Source organism: Pteronotus mesoamericanus, unplaced genomic scaffold (assembly GCF_021234165.1).
Source record: "Pteronotus mesoamericanus isolate MK-2021 breed Mesoamerican mustached bat unplaced genomic scaffold, CSHL_Meso_final contig_101, whole genome shotgun sequence".
NCBI lineage: Eukaryota > Metazoa > Chordata > Mammalia > Chiroptera > Mormoopidae > Pteronotus > Pteronotus mesoamericanus.
This window is the reverse complement of record NW_026555001.1, coordinates 17,804,120-17,825,975: the sequence shown is the minus strand read 5'-3', so window position 1 is coordinate 17,825,975 and position 21,856 is coordinate 17,804,120. Positions and strand designations below refer to the sequence as shown.

The window sequence follows — 21,856 nt, the reverse complement described above, 5'->3', positions numbered from 1 at the left end:
CTGCCAAAATAGTATGTAACAGAAAGCCAGCCCTCTTCACTGTGGGGGTGCTTGCCAGACAAGCTGCCTGATTCAAACTTGTGAGCAGCAGGCCAGGGGGTGAGGGGCGGTGAGGAGGGATAAAACACACCCTCCTGCCCTCCATCCTGCAGCTTCCGCAGCCTGCTTCTGCCTGACTCTCAGGAGGAGCCCAGGGTGCTATCACTCTGTGACAGGTAAAGGCAGCCCTTCTGACCCAGGGCCCTGGAACGGGGGCAGCCACCGCACTCCCCCAGAGGCTAGAGGCTGGGCAGCGTGCAGGGGGCGGGAGCCGGAACCAGGTGTAAGCAAATGGGGAGGTTCGGGGTATACAATGCGTGCCAGCTGGTGTCTCTGTATACCCTTGTATGTGGCCATGTGGAAGGGTGTGTGCTAGCTCAGGCTGCCTCAACACAGTACCGTAACCTGGGTGGCTTGTAAACCACAGACGTTTGGTTCTCAGAGTCCTGGAGGCTGGACGGCTGATCAGTGTGCTCCGATTCTCGGGAGAACCCTGTTCCGGGTTGCTGAGTGCCAACTTCTGGGGTCCTCAAGTGGCAGAGGGCAGAAAGGGGACACAAGCTCTCTTGTGTCCTCTTATAAGGGCACGATCCCTTCTATGAGGGCTTCCCCTTCATGACTGCATCACCTGCCCAAGGACGCACCTCCTGAAACCGTCCCTTGGAGGTTAGGATTTCAACATAAGAATTCCGGGGGACAGAGGCATCCCGGCCCTAGCAGGGTGAGGACAGGTGCGGTCACTGGGGTGCCGGGGAGCATTGACGCTGCATGAGAGCTCATGTGTGTGAACGTGTCTAAGGACAGGACACGTGGGGAGAAAGTCCCGTCCAAACGGCAAGGCCACAGCAGCCACGGTGGCGAGCACTTTGGTGTGCCAGCTGTCCAGCCGGTGGCATGTTTGATACGCACCTGACTCACGTGCCTCACAGGCCTGGGAAGGAGGGGACTGTAATCTCACTGTGCAGGTGGTGACATTGAGGCTCAGGGACATTAAATCCTTGCCTGGTACAGTCCAGCAAAGACTCAAACCTCTGCTCAGACCCCCAAAGGCACAGTGCTCCCTGTGCACCCCCATACCCTCCTCCTGTCACTCCAGACTCAGCCTCCTCCTCCAGGAAGCCCTCCCAGACCCGCCCGGTTGGAGCAGGTGCCGCCCTCTGTCACGGCACTTGGTCTCTCTCGGTTACACCTGTTTCACCAATCTGATCTGCTAGAGGGCAGAGCCCTTGTCCTGCTCAAACCACAAAAGGTGGACAAAGGGTGGTCCCAGGGAGGGACCGTGGCACACCCCACTCAGGACCCAGACCTGGGTGTCTGCGCCCAGGTCCTCAGGCGCCCCCCCCAAAGGTGGGGCGCCTTATCCTGACTCCTGTGCATGTCTTCCCCCACCTGGAATGCCCCGTCCATCCTTCAGGGCACAGCACAAGGCCTGCCTCCTTATCCTCCGCTTGGCAGGCCCTGGCCGACGCCGAGTGAGTGCCAGACAAGAAGCAGCTCTCTGCGTGGGGAATAGTGAGACAGCTTCCACGTGCAGCACCCACGTGCACCAGGCCAGCACTAAGCCCTTTGCACACACGAATACATTATCCCACAGTATAGGTTCTAGAATTATCTCTTTCTGAGGGGCGAGGGAGCACAAGAGGTCCATTAGCTTGCCCCAGCTCACCCCACGTGGAAGTATCGGGACTTGCGTTTGAACTGGGCAGCCTGGCTCCGGCCGCGGCAGGTCCCAGTGGGCCCAGAGTGCTGGGGAGGTGGCTGTCCCCCCAGGTCTCGAGCCTCCGACAGGCATCAGAGGTAGTGAGGCAGCCTGGAATGTGCTGAGACGGCTGTCCTTCCCTCCTGGAGAGGGGGCAGCTTCCAGGTTCTGGAGGGCCTGCCTGTGGCGCTCGGGGTCCCTCGTGGCCCCTCGTGGACCCCCAAGAGTTAGCCTGTTCCCCGCAGTAAGGCCGGGCCCTGGGAGCCCTGCACCCAGGGTGCACAGTAGTGGCCCAGGGACAACGCGCTGCCTGGGGACAATATGTTTGCCTGCCCTTGCAAAGGGAATGGCTCCGCTTTCTCTCTCCTGTAATTGTTACCATCTGTTTCCCTCCATCGCGTTTGTTGATGTTTTCTTGTTTTAAAACTGGAATGGGGCAGATTGGAAGCGCGATTAGGAAAAAGTGTTTGGGAGGGGAGCTCAAAGTGGCCGTGGGGGACTCTGTTTCAGAGCCATGGCAGAAAAAAGGTGCCATGGGACAGGCGGGGGCATCCGCCAGCCTCCCCTGTCCTGCGGCGGCGCAGGCTCTGAGTGTCTGTGCAGGCGTGTGAAGGCATGCGCATGGGCTCCATGTGCAGGCAGGTGAGTGTGTGCATGTGCACACGTGTGTGCCCTGTGAACGTATATGTTGTAGGGGACTGTAGAGCACAGATGGTGTGAGTGGTTGGAATCTTGGCTTATGTTTGTGACCGCAAGTGCCTCTCAGTAAATTCACCCTCTCTGAGCAATGTAAGTGGTCCTGTCAGCGCTGCACCTAGGTGAAGGTGAGTGAGGGGCTGGCTTCCCAGGGGTATTTATAGCCCCCAGGAGTGATGCTTGCTTACTAGGGGCCCTTGGCACTGAGGGTGAGCCGCACGTGGCTGCCTGGGACATCCCCCAGGGGGGCACTTAGGACCTGGACTACTATGATGCCCTGCCTGCCCCCACCTCCACCCCAGAGCTGAGCTGAGGGCTTCCCTGTAGGGCCAGGAGGCATGGGGTCTTGCCAAGTGCCACAGGGCAGGAATCAGCTTTCTGAACCAATAACACAGAGGCCTTTCAACGGCCATCCTACTGGGAATTTTGAGTCAGCGCCTCGTGCCTGCCTCTTCCTGTTCCCAAAGAGCAGTCACCCTAGACTCTTGGCTCCTAGCTGTTGTCATGTAGGCCAAGCAAGGGTGCCTGTGACTCTGCCCCGCTAACTAGGTCTACAAGCTCAGCACAGCTCCACGACCTTGACTTGCAATTCAGGTCAGCTGCCACCAGAGCTTGCGGTACCCTGGCTCTGGTCTCGTGGCCAAACGCCTAGGCTTCCTGTAGACATGGTGTGTGAAGCAGGCTCCAGCCTGCTACGTTCTCTTCTGTCCCCCCTCAATAATACCGTCTGTGGGGGATTCTCTGGCCCTCGCCACCTAGGGAGAGCCGATGAAGGAGGCTGCTTGGAGCACGGCATCCTTCTGGCATGTGGGGGACCCCTCCTGGTAACGATCACTGCCGTTGGCTGAGCCCCGTCTCTGCCCCAGCTTCTGCATGAGGCGCTGGAAGCAGAGGCTTTTCACTCCTGCTGGAATCAGCCTTGGAAGACTAATCACACCAGTTTTATAGATGAGAAGCAGAATGCTGAACAGTGAAATGACTCGCACAAGGTCACGAAGGCTAGTTAGAGATGGAGCAGAACTTGATCCCAGACCTTCCGCCAGCCAGGCCAGAGCTCTGACGATTACGGAAGGGGAGGCACATCAAGAGACCTGTGTGCTGTCGGCCAGAGGACACAGGAGCGTGCACCCAGGCGCCTGGTCCCCAGCAGAAGCTCTCGCTTGGGTCCTGCTTGGCCGCACCTTTTATTCCGAGTTCCCCTTCCTCACAGGCCACCTGGCGTGTGCTCAGCCTAATCGCGCCAGGCAGGGCATGCAACTCACTCCCCTTGCTGTGCTGTTTAGGAGCCAGCCAAGGAAACTTCTCATGTCTGCATATTCAAGCGCTTTTATTAAGTGGAACAAGCTATTTCTGAACACAAGAGTGGCCAACAGCCTTAGAGGAAATTAAAATGAACCATGACAATGGAAAATCGCACAGGGGCACGGCAGATTCTCTGGAGATAAATACAACAAGCTTTTCAACAGCATTCAGGGAAGACTAGAGATCATGGAGATTATGTTGTCAGAGAGAAAAAAGCAAAGCATCAGAAGACGAGAGCGCAGGCTGGCGGGAGGACCAGCCGTGTGCTGGTCAGGCCTGTGGTGTCCCTCTATTAAAAACCCCTGTGCCAGGGCCTGGTGGACAAGGTGGAGCAGAGAAACAACAGGCAGATAGATGGCCGCTCCGCTCAGCAAGTGTTTTCTGAGCACCCCCGGCGTGCCCGCGGTGTGGGTGCAACGGGCTGAATTATGTCCCCTCGGTTCACATGTGGAATCCCTAGCCCCGTCGTGATGGTATTCAGAGATGGGTCCTATGGGAATAATTTGGTTTAGATGAGGTCATGAGGATGGGGACCCTATGATAGGACTACGAGAGAGGAAGAGACTAGAATTCTCTCTCTCTCTCTCTCTCTCTGCCATGTGAGAACCCAGCAAGAAGCAGCCACAAAGATTTCTCAAGAGAACCTAACCAGAACCCTGATCTCAGATTCTAGTCCCCAGAACTGTTGTGAAGAATACATTTCTGTTGTTACATCACCCCGGTCTGCAGTGTTTTGTTACAGCAGCCGAGGTGACTAATACAATGGGGAGTAGACATGGATGCCCGGACTTTGTCTCCCAAAAATTCCTGGGTCTTGAGGGTTATAAGCTGGCACACCTAAGGGTTCACTAGGTGTTAGCTGTTACCGTTATGTTCACGATTCCTCCATCGGCCGTGCGCTCCCCTGGGCCAGAGACCATTCACTGTTGTGTCTCCTCTACAGGCTAGTGTCCCAGCCAGTGTGGGGTGAGCGAATGAGGAAATGAATCGATGACGCTCCCGAAGGCAACAGGCCCCAGCGCAGAATGCATGGAGCTGTGGTTGAGCTGGCACTGCTTCGTGGGGGTAAAGGGAAGGAAGCCTTGGCCCAGGCAGTCTGGCCCCTGCTCAGGAAGGGGCTTCAGAAGAGGGTGCTTGCTTACCCCCCACCCCCCGCCGGCCCAGGGAGCCAGAGCAAACAGCCACAGGCGGCGAGCCCCGCAGCCCTGTCCACGGCGCGCCGGGCCCCGCGGCCCCAGGAGTGGGCACCGTGGCTGCCCCGCCCTCTTGCCAAGCAGGGCAGAACCTCACACAGCTCTGGTCACCCAGAGCCCCGCTCCTCCTCTGATGCCACTGCCAAGGAAGAGAAGTCTGTGGGTCTGTCTTCCCAAGGGGGCCGCTTCCCCGTGTGTCCCTCCCCCTTCCCCTTCCACCACCTCCTAAGAATTTCGCCACTTTCCCTCTTGCACCTGGACCTCCAGTGAGTATAGATAGAACCCGTCCACCCCAGCAAGCTTTCCGAAGCCTGAGGAAAGGAGCCGGTGCTCCATGATGCCATTCCCTTCAAAGAGAATCACTGGAACCACCGTAATTCAGAACAAAGGAAGCTGAGCTGGACTGTGGCCCCAAGGACACGGCTCTCCATCCATGAGGGCCCTGCCGGGCCACTCGCAGCTCTCGGGACGGAGGGCCTGAGCAGAGAGGGGGTGCCAGGGAGCAGGGGAGATGTAAACAGAGGCCCTGGTTGTGTGCTTCTGGAATGTTCCCCTGCAGAGCTGGTCAGCCCCGTTGAGCTCCCAGGCCTGCTGTGCCTTGGAATCCAGGCTCCAGTCCCGAGACACACACTCAGGCCTGGACTTGCTTCAGTGTGTCTTGAAGTCCCAGCAGTTTTAGCTCCTTCAGCCGTGCCTCCCAGTCTGAGGAGCTGCCGCACAGGGACACTTGTGCTGCGTTGTTTGTTTCTTTGTCCCGCCTGACCTCGGGGTGACCCTGCCACAATCCTCTCTCTTGTTAGGCCTCTAATGAGGTCGCCAAAGACGTCTGTGTCAGCACCTCCTTGCTGGGCATGAGAGTCAAGCTCAGTCGACTTCCCAGTCGGAGAGTCACTGCGCGAGCTGCGTAGCGCAGGCTTCAGAACTCGTAACTGCTCCCGCCGCCCCGCCTGCGACCCTCTGTCTGTGATGAGAGTCAGAAGTGCTCCGTAGAGGCCCATGATCCAAAGGGGCGGGGGTTGGGGGGGTTGACGAGTGTCAGGTGTTTGTGGACAAAGGGACGCTGAGGGAGTGAAGGCGGTCGGGGGACTCAGGCTCAGGGTTCCTTCTGGCTCTGGGTGAGCCCTGCACCCAAGGAGGCCTTGATTCACCCTAGAATACTCTCGGGGGCAGGCCTGGGATGGCCGCCGGGGACAGAGGGGGCAGGGCCAGCCCCTGACCCAGCCATTCTCAGGAGCCTGCTGTTTCCCCTGGGGAGGTAAGCAGCCACCTCCAGGCAGGCCTCCATGGTTAAAAATTAATATTGGGCACTCAGAGCCTTGGCCTTTGAGGACCAAGCTGGAGCATCAGAGTTCGGCAAGGGACCCACACACATCCCCCCTCCCTCCTGGCTCAGCTGCCCCACACAGAGGGCTTTTCCTCATCACATGCACTGAGGATTTCAAATCTGCACATGAAGGCTCCCAGAAATGGCTGTTGTCTGATGTGCGGCTGCGAGTCCGGGGCTGACCCCAGGAAGGACAGGCGTGTCCCAGGCTCTGAGGCCGGGAGGTCGAGGGGTGGTCCCAGAGACCCTGCCTGCAGGGCCAGCATTTGGGAACTGTCCCATCAAAGGCCCGAACAGGGCCGCTCTCGCCATGCCTACCTTCCCGCCCACTCGGGCAACAAGAATGAAGATGGGTCGCCGTGGTCCACAGGGAGCTGCCGCGCCACAAAGGCCGGGGTGAGCGGGAGCAGGCCGGGCAGGTTGCAAGCCACACAGCCGTCGGGGGAGCCGTGAGGGCCGATGGCCGGGGGTCGACGAAGGGCCCACCCCAGCGCTGCGAGCAGGTGCCCCTCGCCCTCCCCCTCGCCTGTCCGTCTGGGCCTCTTGCCCCCTCACATCACAGGCGGCTGCTGAGGGCCAGGCCTGCCCTGCACCTTTCAGCAGAATGAAAGGGAAGCTGCGAGCAAAGGGGGGCTGAAGCCCAGGAAAGGGCCTCTTTCTTTTCAAAGACTTCCGTTTGTGATGGGCTTCTTTTTTTTACTAGGTGATCTTATTTCAAAGCCTCTTTGAAAATTGTGTGGGTTTTGTAATGGATGAAAAGTTACTTGGAAATGGGACTAAGAAGTTTTCCGTTGAATGTTGTTAGAGGAAAGTTGAAAGCTTTGAGTTGAAGGTTTGGCCAGATTTATCATTTCTTTTGTGCACAAGGCCCATCCACCGGGAGAGGTTCTGGGGGCCCGGACAGGGCACGCGCGAGAACGCGGTGCAAAAACCAGCCCCAGACGTGGTTGCTTTACATTTATGAGGGGAGCCCTCTGTGCTGAACTTTGAGCAAAAATGTCTCTAAGGTATAGACTTTGAAGTCGAAAAATGGAAAAGCAAATATACTCGCAGAATACTATAGGAAGCTGGGTCTCATCAAAGACAATGGTTACCGTACAGATGTTTCCTATCAGAAAGATCATTGTGAAAGAAGACAGGGCCCCGAAGGTCCTGAGAGAGGGAGACAGGGAGCTGGCAGGAGCCCTGGGGCATGTCCGCATGGGAGAACTGGCTACAGAAGCCAGCGAGCCGCACAGAAGAGGGAGAGAGACGAGGAAAAGCATTGTTACGGGGGCGGAAGGGAAGGCGTTTCAGGAAGGAAGAGGGAGGAAGCCAGCGGAAGGGACCCGGGAAGGCGGCTGGGGAAAAGCTGCTGGGTTTGGCATCAGGAGGTGGCTAGTCATTTAAAGGGGATGTTCTGAAGGGCGGGGTGGGAAGGGTTAAAAGGTGAAAGGTGAAGGGTAACAGCAGGTGTCCTGGCCCCACAGAGGGGAATGACCAGGAAAGAAAGGGAGAAGGCAGATGGGTGCTGGGACGGCAGCTGCAGTGGTCAGACGAGGGCGTTTCAGTCCCCGTGGGGAAAGCCGAGGGGAAGGGCTGGGGGAGAGGGGGCAGAAGCCGGGAGAGAGGCCAGGAGAGGGGGCCCTGCAGTGCAATGCCAGCTGTGGCGGGGGCTGCCGCCCTGGTCTGAGGACGAAGAACTGCCAGCACACAGGCAGGGGTTGGGGGACCAAGTCAATGACCCAGGGCCTGGGGATGTGGAGGACTGGGGGAGATGTCGGAAGCCCCAGGGAGATGTCGGAAGCCGTCAGGATCACAGCAGGCAGCCCAGTCGGGCGGACACAGTCGAGGAAGGGGAGCCCGCGGTGGGCACTCCTGTGGGTGCCAGGAGAGGGGCACTGAGTGCCACCCACACAGGGCAGTGCGAGCGTGGCCTCGATGTGGCGAGGCCTGTTTACGGAGCCGTCGGCCACAGCGGGGTGGGCTGGAGAGAGGGGCCTGGGCACGTGCTGGCCATCGCAGAGCGGCGTGGGGAGTCAGGACAGTGCAGGGCGGGCGGTTAGGGCTCCAACCCAGGCACGCGCTGGCTGGGATTGCTCTTCCCCGGCTGATTACACCCACCCGGAACAGGCAGGTGAGAGCACAGAACCCCTCACAGAAGGAAACCGCGTTGTGCCCCGCCCGAGGCGTGTAGGAGGCCCGCGGTAAGTGTGAGCTGTTAGGATGGCAGCAGGCCGGCAGCCCCATCTCACCTGGGCCCGGCAGGCCTGTATGGCTGGGTCCTTGAGCTGACCCAGCAAGAGAGACAGCACAGGAAGTGGGGGGTGGTCTCAGCTTAAAGTGTTTGCAGGTGACCCTCAGGGCAGATTGCGAGGCCTGGGATCGCAGGGCCGGGTTAAGTGCTGACTGCTGGGCTCTGCAGTTCTCTCTCCCACCCCAGCACTGATGGGCGGGCGGACCTTACTAAGCTGTCCCCTGTAGTCGCTCCCTCCTTACACAGCTCCCTCGCCTGTCCCCAGTCCCCAAGTCACTTCCGCTCCCCATGCCCCAACCCAAGCTCCCAGCAGGAACACTTGCCCTCCAGAGACTTCATCATATTCTGTAATGTGATTGGAATCTGAATATATATTTAAAATGACAAGATTGAAATTAAAATTTAAATAAAGAATTACTTTTCTGTAAGTCGCTCCAAAAGCAGTAATTTAGCAGCAAATTGATAGAGAAAGGTAAGCACTGGTCCTTTAAACCATCGTGCAGTTTCCGGCATGCGAGCCAGAAGTGTCTCAATTTAACACATCATTGGTTAGTATTATTAGAAATTTCATCAGGCCCCAGAGTGTGTTATGGTGCGGCCCCAACGGGGAGACCAGGGACACCGGCCTGGGGCCAGGGGGCCAAAGCGGGCAGCCTCGTTAATGAGGACACGGAGCGGGGGCTCCAGAAAGCCTCCCCCAACCCCCAATGGGATTTTAACTGCGGTTATTCTCAAGTGTGTAGTTTAGTCGCCATCATGAAATGGGACTTGAGAGACTCATAAATGTCATTTGTTTTTCCCAGAGGCCACAGATTTATAGCTTTGGTGTCTGTCGGCGTGTCCTTCTGACCCCTTGGAACCTAGGCTGGGAACAGGAGTCCATGGAGACAGCGTGACCAAAGAGCTGGCGCCTCTGAGACCCATGAGCAAGGCCCAAAAATCTGTCCCTGTCAGGACCTGCCCAGCGGCTTCAGCCCTGAGGTTGCCCCGGTCAGGGCACAAATGGCCGGAGAGCTTGGATATCAAAACTGCCATTGTGCCACTGAATGAGGTCCACGGACCACCTGTACCACCTGGCAGGCTTGTTCAAGAGCCACAGCTTGGGGTCCCCCATCCTCGACCTTCTGAATCAGAAGCTCTAGGGGTGGATCCAGAAACCTGCTTTCTTAACAATCTTCCCCCCCGATACTGACAGGCACTCCCGTTGGAGACGCCTGCCCAGAGGTGGTCGATGCTGCGCCTGCGTGTCTGGGAAACGGTGCTGTCAGTGACAACCTGGAAGTCCTAGAGAGCCGGCAGTCTGGGTGTATAAACCCGTAGGCTGTGATCTAAAAAGCCCAGGCATCAAAAGAGCTCCTCCCCAGGCCTGAATGCCACCATTTCAATATCATTCCTTTAAGTAAGAATTGCCTTCCTGGGGCTTCACTTTTGTCATTCAAGGGCCTCTGAGAGGCTCCGTGCTCAGTCCCAACATGCCAGTCTGAATGAGTTCACTAAGAACTGGCACCCATCCATCCGCACAGGGAGACTGGACCCCCTGAAGACCCTGAGTGCCTTGCAGTGGAGGGGATGCTGGAAAGGAAGGGACACACATGCTCTGCAGGGAGGGGCCTACCCAGCTATGCTCAGTCCTGGAGCAGGCAGCTGCTGTGATGTGATCCCCCAGGGCCTGAAGGTACCTGAGCGTGTCCACTTCTGCTAGGAGCTGTGTGGGAACCTGCTCTTGCTGTTCTCAGAAGAGACCTGAGAACCCTCCAGAGTACGAAAAAAAGGAAATGACAGCATTCACTCTGATGCTCAGCCCAGGACACCAGAACCTTCACCATGTGCCTGCTCCCAAATCCACATGCCTCTGCTACCAACCTCTGCAGAGTGTCGACTCAGAGCTCTGCTGGTTTCCTCTTGTTGCCCAACTTCCAACGGAAATCTCATCAAGCATGTTTGAGCAGCAGGCACATGCCTGTACTCTAGCTGCAAGGGAAGCTGGCAGAACATGTTTTCTGGCTTCCACCTCAAATCAGAAAAGATGCCAAAAGTCCACTGCAAGGCTCAGGCCACATCAGCAGTCCTTTGTCAGAAGGGACCCTCAGAATCTAGAGCCAGGGGCATGGGGGTGGTATCACACCAAAGCTTGTCTTTCCCAAATTAGGTAGAAATCACAGAGAGTCATGAGACAAAATGAGGCTGCAGATCAAGCTCAGAGTGCAGTCTGCCCCAGGTCACCCATGGCTTCTCAATTTTCCTCCCTGTGGCTTCTCAGTTTTCATCCAAGGCCCCTTGCCACCCCCACCCAACTGCCTGTGCCTGGGGAAAGGTTGCACTAACTTTAGTTTTAGCATTTATGTAATTATAGCCCCTGCTCTAGTTATGCTGCCTTCGGTCCTCTGTGGAACACAAAGGGATGCATGTAAAACTGCAGCGTTTATATGTCAAGAGCAACAGACTAAGGACTTTTGATCTTTCGCTGTTTTGCCATACGCACAGTAGACTGTGTATCCTTTTGTTTCCAGTGGCTTTCAACCACATTTTATAACATCTTACAAGTCTGTGCACAGGCACTCTGACAGTGTTGCCCGGACCACCTGAGTGCCCACGGGCTTCACTGGAATCACTCAGTGGTATTCATCTGATCGCTGGTCTGATCTGGGGGGTCCAAGAGACCAAGGCAGAGCCTGTGAGTCCTCTTAAAAGGCTAGGCCCAGAACTGGTGTAGTGTCATCGCATCGTGGTTCTGTTCCCTGCGATCGCCTCCCAGCCTGTGTCGTCCTCATGGGTCCTTGGTGCAAGGCGTGTCCCATCCCACCGGTGTAAATTCGTCAAGGACGGGAATCGAGCCGTGACCACCGCGGTGCCCCGGGGTCCAGCAGTGTTTCTGGCCCAGAGTGAGCAGGGAAGCGTTGTCTGACCAGTTACACGGAGGTGAGGCCTGGGGACTCTGGGCTTTCTGGAGGGGAGGGGCTCATCGCTATGAAGGGTGGGGCTGGTTGTCCTCAGTGACACTTGGCAGAAGGCAGTCCCTGCCAGCCCTGTCAGCACCACACAAATGACAACAGTGTCAGGGCCTGTGCCCCGCGCACCCCTCCCTACACAGAGCCGGCACCCGGTGCAGCTCTGTGGGCAATGTGTACTGGCTCTGCCCAGCCTGGTAGAGCACAACCCAGGGCCCCTGGGAGGCCTGTTGCAGGGGGAGCTTCCCCAGCCCCCGACTGGCGCCCTGCGGGTGCTTCAGCCCGTGCGGCTGCCTCAGAGACTTTTTCATCCATTAAGGATCAGGGTCTTTAGTGTTCTTCAGTCGCTGCAAGAAGCAGGATGCTGTCAGCCACCGTAGAAATGTGACCTTTGAAAATTTACAAGAGCGGAGGTTTAAAAGCTGCTGCGTTAATGATGCATCTCATTAGCATCTTATTAAAGCGAAGCAGAGAGAAGCCTGCTCAGGCCGGATGATGGGCAGATAGGCCACTTTGAGGTGCCAGGCAGGAGGAGGGCTCTCTTCGTCTGCCTCTCTCCGCCAAGTGTCATCATGTCACAGGAGCAGAAACACGGCGAGGAACACTGGGCAAAGGCCAAATATCTAGGTGGCTTCACTGATGTCCCAGACACTGGCAGCGACAGAGGACAAGGGGAGGCTCTCCCAGCCCTGCCTTCCTCCCCCCTACCCGAGCTGTTGTCCTGCTTGGTTTCCACGGATTCTCGTGGGCAGGCAGCTCCCTGGCAAGAAGCAGAAGTCCAGAGGCCTGGCAATTGGACTGGGGTGGCCTGGAGACCTTTGATGGAGCCTTGGACCCCCGAAGCCTGGACCATGGGGGAAAAGCTTAGCAGGAGCGGGTTCAGAGCTGGAGCCGCAGGCCCACACGCAGGGCCCCAGAAGCCTTCAGAAGCCGGGACCCCAAGTTTACTTTGGACCTGGAGCCTTCGCAAGAGGATCGGCTCTGGTCAGGCCGGACTGACTCATCCCCGGACATTCGTCTCCCACCTGGGGGCCCAGGCGCCTCGGCAAAGCGCACAACCCATGTTTGTGTTTTTTCTGGAAGGAGGAGAGGACGGAATGTTCATGTCGTTATGTTAATAAAATAACTAAAAATTCCTGAACTGCAAGTTGCACATAGCTTCAGAAGTTGCTAGTGCCAGGTAGAATATGAGTGGCCATATTTATCTTTCTGGGGGAAAAAAAAGATTCTGTTTTCATTCTCACATCAGAACAAATTTCTTGTACATACGAATTCGCTTGTAATACTTAGGAAAGTCACAGCCAGACAGTAAACCAGTCGTAGCCACTCCCAGTCGCCTTCAGCGCCCCAGAGCCCCCTGCGCCCGAGCTTCCTTCTGTTTGCATAGGTAGCTGAGTGCTTCAGTTTGCGGGGACCAGTGACCCCAGAGCCTTGGGCAGCGCGGGGCTCCGAACAGAGGCCCAGGTGTTGTTTACTGAGCAGACCAACTAACTGACAAAGGTGCCGGCGACTGAGCTAGCTGGAATGCTTTGGAACAAATGTTAGCGCAAAAACTGAAACTGCTAAAGTTGTGGAGTTCGGAATCGGGTGACCCACTTGCGAGGGGAAGACCCCAGCTGCCTCTGCGGGCGGCAGCCCCGGCCCAGGGCCTCTGAGTCTCCGGAGCCCTACCCTCCCCTTACACTGGATGAAGGTGCCAGGCACGGCCCTGGAGGCTAATTCAGCAGGGCAGGAATGAAATTAAAGGAGGACCCTGAGAACCAGACCTGCCTCTGGCCGCGGAGGCCTCCAGAAATCCCAGGTAGCAGAGAGGGGCTGCAGCGCCCCCTACCGGCAGGAGGTGGTCTGTCTTACCATCGGAGGAGGGTGCTGGTGAGGACGCAGGGGTGTCCGCCTTTACACCTCACCCCAAATAGGGCCCTGGACCGGACATCGCACAGGCTCTTCCCCCTCAGATGCCTCTGATTACGGGGAGCAACCTCTGTGCCTCTGAACCCTCGAGCACCCCGAGAGTCTGGGAATACAGAGGGGCTGCAGACAGGGCAGGCTGCAAAGCTATCTATTTAGAGAACGCCACAGAAGCCACGCTATTGTTTCATAAGTTCCGGAAGACTGCTGGGGAGAGAGGCCAAATCCCCACCCCTCTCACCCGCCCCAAGCTCCCCTCTGCCCCGTAGACAAAAATGGGGCAGGAGCCTCTGATAAGGAGGCTTGTTTGTTGAATTGTTCTTTCCTCCGGAGGGTCACTCTTTCCCTTTGTTTCCCCGCTCAGCTCACAGATGCGGAGCATCTGAAATGCAGGCCAGAGATAAAGTGCAGCCTAATGCAATTAGCTTGGTGCAGCCGCGGCTCCCGCTGCTCCCAGCAGGCCCCAGTGCAGGCGCTGGCTGTCCTCTGCACTAGGCATCAAAGGCCCCCGTAAGAGCTGCGCGCCCTCCCTGCTCGTACCCACCCCGACCCCCGGTGGCCTCGTGTCCGGGAGGCCCATTAGGGAGCGCTGCCTTCTCCCCCGCCCCCCCTCCCGCACCCACCAATCTGGTTACTGGGTCAGCTTCCGTCAGAGGTCACCAGGACGCTGCTCCCGCTAAGCAAAGTCTGCAGATGCCCCTTGGGGCTCCTTTGGCCTTTTGTGACTGTCTCCAATGGGCAGCTGTCTCTGCCCCCCACCCCACCTCACCCTTCACCCCAAAACGTGTTGGGCTGTGGCTGCACTGCTGGAAGCCACTGTCACTTCTGAAACCAACTCTGTGGGGACCCACACCTTCTGACGTCCCAGTTATCCCGGTCCGGGGCTCCCCAACATGATTTTGGGATTTTTTTTCCTTATTACACCGGATGGGCAAAAGTAGGTTTACAGCTGTAAGTACATGAAACACAGAATTTATTCTTGTGTGATTACTTACTTATTGTATTATTTTCCATACACACAACTGTAAATCTCCATTTACCCCACTCTGTCATTATAATGATAATAATGGTAATGGCCATAGTAGAAAATTTGGCAAATACAGAAAAGTATAGACAAGAGAATAAAAGTTCCCCATAATCACCCAAGGATAGCATCCCTGCTAACATTTTACTTTTTCCCTCCTGCACATATTGTTTGCGTGGTAAGGTTATATATTTGAGTCTTTTTATGCCCTGCTTTTCTCATTTAACATTACAGTGTGAGCATTTTTGCCATCTCATTAAGAACTCTTAGTAAACATGATTTTTAATGACTATATAATATTCTATCATAAGGCTGTAGCTCAGGGAGACCAATGCTGTCCTAATGATTGTTTTCAGCCTGAGATTCATTTTCCCTTTACTCTAAATATCTAAGTTGGAGAGTGAGATCCTGGAGCCGGGAGCCTGCCTCCTTCCTGCTGGGAGGGACGTGGGGGCCTGGTGAAGGTGTCTCCCGCCTCCTCACTCTAAGGGCAGGATGGGAGCTGCCCTGCCACTAGCCTGGGGCCCCACCCTCCCCAAGTCTCCTTTGACGCGGGACTTCTGGGGCCTCTGTGGCTGGCGTGGGGGCAGGATGGAGAGCCGTCGCTCACGTGGCCGAGGGGGCTGAGTACACAGTCGGCGCTCAGCACATGCCCGTGGGTGTCGTTACAGTTTGTTAATGGCCCAGGGGCTGGGGGACTTCGCATCTCAGGGCAGACCTCTGTTTCCTGTGAGGGAGCTTCCGTGCGGGGAGTGGTCCCCGAGGGCGGCCAGAGAGGCACTGGGCCGCGTGCTCCTGGAGGTGGGAGCTCCGCAGAGGCCGCACCTGCTACTGCTGTGCCAGGATGCTCTGCGAGCCCCCCCGCGGCGGGATTCGGGCCAGGTCTCTGCCGCGAACCCGTGGCTCAGGCAGCGGGAGGACCGCTGGGGCATTTGGGGGGGGGAGGTTGAGCCCAGGGCAGGACCCTCGCCAGGCTGTGCTCACCCTCCTGCTCTGCTTCTCCCCAGGCTCCCGGCATCTCCAAAGCAGACAGTCAGTCCCAGGGACTCACGACCAGCATCCGGTGGGGGCAGACGCCCATCAATCAGTCCACGCCCTGGGACACTGATGAGCCGCCCTCCAAACAGATGAGGGAGAGCGACAACCCAGGTGTGTATTTCCTCCCAGGGACAGAGGCACCTGTGCCGGGGCTGGGAGAGGTGTTAGGAGCTCCCCAGGGCCCCAGCTCCCCAGCAGGTCCTGACCTCCAGACTGCAGCAGCCCAGCTGGGTGGGACGGGGGCGCCATGTGTCATTTCTCTGCTACTCAAGAAAGTATTTGGGAGAAAGTAAGGGAGCGACAGTGACTTTGAATCTGCTTAGGGTTATTCTGAATAGTCATTCCTAAATGTCAGTGCCCTGATTCATAACAAATGTCTCAAGTCACACCTTCCAGTGAGGTTCTTCCGCCTTGCCAATGGTTACGAGAGAATGGGACTGGGGACTTGCTCGCCACTTCCTACACCACCCAAGGCCGTCTTTGGACAGCTGTGGCCGTAACAAAAGTCTTCCCTGTCATCTCCCATTGGTCCCAGGCCTCCCTTTGGGGTACATATAGACTCATCCACTCAGCCTTCCACACCACAGCCCCACAGATATCTGGGGGTCCCACTCTCCCCGCTCCGAGTCTTCCGTGGGATGATCACCCACATCCTTCAGCCACGCCCCAGAGCCCATGGTTCCCAGTCCCTTGACCTACAAAGGAGTTGCTCCGATCACCTGGTTCGACGATGATCCCGATGATGCCAGCACGCCCTCCTTTCAGCCCCTCCGCTTTGATCATTGCAGCCTTATGTCACTTCTGCTCTGTGGACGCCACACCGCATGCTGTCCAACAGTAAGGACCCAACACTGTCATGTGGCTCCTCTGGCCCCTGTCCATCTCCTCTCAGTCTGGTGAGGCCCTTGGGTATGGAGACCTAAGGGCAAGTCCTTATCACAAGACCTTATTTGTGACCCTTAGGATCTCTTAGAGTCCTGCTTTTGTTGCTGACCAGGGCCTAACCCTCCCAATGTCACATCACCTACGGACTTAGTCATAATGTCTTCCGTTTTGTCGTCCAAATCATTCATAACGACGGTGAGCAGGGCTTGCCTCACACCATTAGACACCTTTCTCTAGGCCTCCAGCCTCCTCGGGCCGTTCCCGGCTCATAAATCAATAGTCTCCATGGCATGGGCTTCACACAGTTCCCTGAGATCCCGCCCGCTGCACTCTGAAGCTCTGGTGCATTTTTCTGGGCTCCCTGGCTAATCCTGGGGAAAACTGAGCTTTGGAGGACATGCCTTGTCCTTAAGCCACCAGGCTGGCTCAGGGTGATACCGCCTCCTCTTCTTCAGGCTGGGGGACAATCCCCCTAAGCAGCCTGTTCTAGAATCTTGCTGGTACTGCTTCATCGACATCTGCCAGCTTCTAGTTTTCTCCAGCTTCCCTTGTTATCAGAAGCAGAACTATTTGTGGCACATGTATTCTGTGCCTTGTTTTGGGTCATCTCGATGCTTGCAGCAGCCCTCTCCAGTTGGTGTCATTGCTGTCCCACTGCAGATGAGGAAGCTGTCTTGGGGAGGGGGCTTGTGCCTAGGGTCACTCAGCTAGGGAGGGCAGAAGGAGAACTAAAGCGCTGTCTGTCTGGCTCCAAGCCTGGCTGTCCACCACCTTGCCCAGTGCCTCTCCCTTTGGAAGGCTCCTCAGGGATGGTGCCCTCTGGTGCCTGGATAGTCACCCTGCCATCTTCGTTTTTCCTCCTGCCTGGAAATCTTATTTCTGTGAGTGCGTTCCCAGCCCCAACTTCCAGCTTCTGGGGCTGGGGATCCTGAGTGGCCCCCCACTCTCCTTCCTGAGCTTCTCGCCCTCAATCTCCACTGCCACTCCAGAGGCATCAGGAAGACTAAGGTGACATTCACGTGACAGAGACCTAGATCCACACTCATTCGGTCAGAGGCAACCCAGACTGGCCTTGCCCTTCACGGCCAGTACCTTCCGGTCTCACTCACAAGCCTGCTTGGGTTACCTCAATGTCAGCTTGGCTCAGGAGCCTTGCATCTTGTTTCAGGGCTCGGGAGATGCAGCTGGACTCCTTTGTTGAACCACACTTGCCTTTGGAGCCAAAGTGGACTTCTCATGTTTCCCCCAGGGCAGGCCACACAGAGGTTGCCTGGCCCCCCAGCAAGGCCATGAGGAGCAGCCCCCTCCGGCGGCCCCACGCTGCCCACACCCCAGCCCTGCCTCCCTGCCACACAGGGCCCTGCAGGGCCCAGGCTCCGCCCCTCTTGCTTTGCCCCGCAAACACCCCGCCCTTTCTCAGACAGCATCCTCCACAAAGGAAGGAGCAATACCAGCATTTATGGAACATTTAACACACACTAGACACATTTTTCTCATTCAGTTCTTCCCAGGAGACCTATGAGGTGGGTGTTGCTAGTTCCTTGTAGCGGCTGTGAAGAAGAAGGCTCAGAAAAGATAAGCAACTTGCCCCAGGCTCTTGGCTGTAAGTGGCAGAGTCGAGATTTGAACCCAGGTCTCTTTGAAGGTCTCCCCCCTTTTTCTGTCTGCTTCGTGGACTGCCGACCTCTCCCAGGCAGACTGTGCGTCCTCCTCTGAGCGCTCCCAGCCACCTGGCCTGCATTCCCGAGGCTCTCCTGCCGCCGCAGCCGCAGATGTACTCTGTGAGCCCCTGGGCACAGGCGCCTTGTCCACCTCTGTGACCCGGCGCCCAGCCCAGGACCTGGGGCGGCAGCTGGTGTTTGTTGAGTGACTATATAAACGGCAGATGACGTGTCTTCCATCTCCCTTGCAGGCACAGGGCCATGGGTGACCACGGTGGCCGCCGGGAGCCAGCCCGCCCTGATCGCACACTCCTATGGAGTAGCCCAGCCTCCCACCTTCAGCCCGGCTGTGAACGTCCAGGCCCCGGTCATTGGGGTGACCCCCTCACTGCCTCCACACGTGGGGCCCCAGCTCCCGCTGATGCCGGGCCACTACTCGCTCCCACAGCCGCCCTCTCAGCCACTGAGCAACGTGGTGGTCAACATGCCTGCCCAGGCCCTGTATGCCAGCCCTCAGCCCCTGGCCGTTTCCACACTGTCTGGTGTGGGACAGGTGGCCCGCCCAGGACCCACCACGGTGGGCAACGGTCATATGGCAGGGCCCCTGCTGCCTCCGCCACCGCCAGCCCAGCCATCTGCCACTCTCCCCAGCGGCGCCCCTGCCACCAATGGGCCCCCCGCGACCGACTCAGCCCACGGGCTGCAGATGCTGCGGACCATTGGTGTGGGGAAGTATGAGTTCACCGACCCTGGGCACCCCAAAGGTAAGTCCTGCTGCCACATGCTCCCTGTGTGCCTGCGTCTGTGTCTCCCCACGCGGTCGCCACGACAGAGCACGGACAGGAACATGGCTCCTGGTGGCCTGTGCACTCCAGCGCACCCTGCTGGCCTCACCCCTCCCCAACCCGGAGGCTGCCTCCATAGCGCCTCCCCCAGGCCTCAGACAGAGGAAGCAGAGGAGAAGGCGTAGGACAGGACAGGGAAGGCAGGGCAATGTGAGTGGGCAGAAGAGGCGGGTCGGGGGGAGAGTCTGCAAAGTCCAGGGTGCTTTTGCCTCCAGCCCAAGCCCTGGGTCATTCTCACCTCTGACCCCAAGGCCAGGCCAAGTGCAGAATGCACAGGAATCACCTTAGGGCCCCTTAGGATTCCATGGAAAAGCTCCCTTGGCCCTTCTCCATCTTCCACCCATGAGGATAGTGGGAATATGAACTGCCTGTGTCCCTCCCCAGAAAAGCTCCCTCCGCCGCGCTGTCTGAGGGAGTGGGAAGACCAGGGCAGGGGGCGGGAAGCCAGTGAGCAAGAAGAGCAGGGGCCACTGACAAGAGGCTGGTGGGGCTCACCTGTCCCAAAGGTACCTGTCCCTTAGAGCTCCAGACAGCCGGGCCCTGTTCCTGCTGAGTGAGTGCAGCGGGGAGGCAGCCAAGCCCAGGCCCAGGTGCAGGGGGAGGGTGCACGGCAGGCGGCCTGGCTGCTGGGGGACCCAGGCCTCTTTTGAAAGTGGAAGGTAGATGGACTGAGGAAGTGTGGACCTCTGAGCACAATGCTCAGCCTCCCTGCTTACAGCCCCTTGAGACTGCATCTCAGGGGTCCCGGACCTTAGCAGAGCTTTGATCCAAACCAGCATTCTCTTCCCATCTGCTCTCATGAATCTCTACCTTCATCCTCTCGGGCAATTTCCAGGCCTTGACCAGCATCCCAACAACAGAGCTGTGTCTAGATCTTCACTGGGTTTAATTCCCAATCTAATAGCACCCTGTCTGTGTTTAGGAAAATCAGCACTAGTTTTAAATGACAAAATTATAGAAAATTATGTCTAAATTCTGGTAAACTCTCACTTTGTTTAAGATCTTCTTTTTTAAAAAAATTGTCTAAATTGATTTTTTGTTTGAATTGTTTTGGTTAAGCTCTCTCTCCCTTTAAAAAAACAAAAACTTACTCCCAGTTGTACGTTGCCAACTCAGACACAATGGGCACCGGGTGTCCCAGCTGCTCCCAAAGCCTTGCCAGAGCCCGGAGCCCTGGGTGGGCTCCCTCCTCCCCACCACGGGGAGAGCCCCTACCCCGACAGCCTCCTGGGGCTGATGGAAGGGCGTGCTGACTACTTGCCCCGTTTCAGACACACATCTAGGGAGAGGGCTTGTTCTGTACAGAAAGGTAGCTGGCCCAGGTTGGAGTGGAGTCCCTCATTGGCGGTTTAGCGGGGGTCTGGGAGCCGCCACCCCGAAGCTGCCAGGCGCAGGCCCATGGCTTCATGCTCAGACACCTGGCTCCCTGGGACCAGGAGGATACAGTGTAGAGACAGGCCCCTGCTGGCCCCGGGGCACCCTGGGCCAGCAGGTCATTGTGGAGACACAGCCTTTAACATCTTTGTGGGGCCAGAGGACATGGGGGGGTCCCAGCCCATGGGCAGGAGGGGAGACGGAAAAAGGGTCCTATGGGCTTTCCTCTTCCAGCCCCAAAGAGTAGATTCAGTGCCAGGTGAGGCCAGAGAAGGGGTGTCCCTAGAAGGTGTCTACAGCCCCCTTCTGTTGAGCCAGGGGGGACCCCTCCCCACCCCCTGCCGGCTCCAGCCAGTGACGACCCTCACGCAGACTTCCAGCGTTTGCCAGAGAGCTGGCTGTTTCCCCAGACATTGCATTTAACTCGCTTCTCTATTTACAGCCTTCATGGGCTGATTTATCTCCTTGTGTTCGGGGTAAAAAAAGACAATGAAACATGCACATACAAATGCCTGCAAACTCAAACCTGGGTGGATTTGTTGGGGTTTTTTTTTTTCTTTTAAGTAATTTCTCCTTTCATTTCTAATCCTAAAAGCCTTTATTGCTAAAGCTATAATTTGTCTGTCAGATCTAATGTCAAACAACTGCATATTTTTTAAAATAAGAAACCCGAATTTTGAAACCAAATCTTTGAAACTTGCCATGTGAGAATCATACTTCTGACAAGACCATGTGGGTTTGGATTTGGGTCACTTTTAATTTTGCCCCTCGGGATTTTACGTCTCTGGAGCCCAATTGATTTCACACTCCTAAACGACAGGCCGCTAGCTCCAAGCGGGAACCAGGAAGCCCTGCGTGGTGGCGTCAACACCAGTCTGAACTCCACTTTAGAAAAAGAGAACTTTCCTTTTCCCCTGTTCACTGATTGAAACCTTGCCCAGCATTATAATAAGCGCCACCATAGCATGCCTTGAGATCTGGCTCATTAAGGTTCCGCGACTTTCCCTACCATCGCTTGACGTGACAACCTGGTCTCTCACAGGGTGGAGTAATTATGGAGAAATCCCGTCCATGAAGAGCAGGTCTTGCCAGCCAGAGGGATGGGCCACTGGTATTTTTAGACTTCATTAGCGCCCTGATTTAAAATTTCACATTTTGTTTCTTGTACTTATCTTCCAATCAAGGGAGCTAAAATTTCAGTTGGGGCTATTTATGTTAGCCTGCCTTCCCAAAAAGGGTGTTGGGACTGTGATTTAACACGTAACCAACTGAAAAATAAAGGTGGTGTGGAAATGCTTTTTGATTTGCAACAGGTCAAGCGACTGTCTCTCATCTGTGACTAGAGAAAGCAGCTTGCATGCAGTTCACTTTAATGAGTGTTATTTAAATGCATTGAGCACATATAGATTTTCTTAAGAAACAAGATAAATCTTTCTTTTCTAAGAATCATATGGGGGTGGGAGGACTCTGTGGGATTTCTTTCTTATTTTTTTAAGGTTATATATTGAAAGCTAATTAAAATAGATTTCATGCGCGCAAAGTGATAAGGGAGGAAAAAAGAATTAGTTCCGTTTGTATCCTGTTATAAAATGCCTGAGCCATTTGTCTTGTTGAATTGGAACCCCTGAGCTCATCCACGGGCAGAGGTGGCGGCCAGCCTCAGGCCTTGAAACCCTCAGGTCTA

The 21,856-nt window shown here is 56.4% G+C and overlaps 1 protein-coding gene across 1 annotated transcript in view; it reads left to right on the top strand.

The window, feature by feature from the left end:
- The window catches only part of KLHL29 (kelch like family member 29), a 126,257-nt gene that overhangs the window by 53,128 nt on the left and 51,273 nt on the right, over nucleotides 1-21,856 (top strand). Inside the window, exons 2-3 of the mRNA XM_054569182.1 lie at nucleotides 15,377-15,518; nucleotides 18,205-18,717. Coding sequence (XP_054425157.1) covers nucleotides 15,377-15,518; nucleotides 18,205-18,717 — 655 coding nt within the window. The remainder of the gene's footprint in view (nucleotides 1-15,376; nucleotides 15,519-18,204; nucleotides 18,718-21,856) is intronic.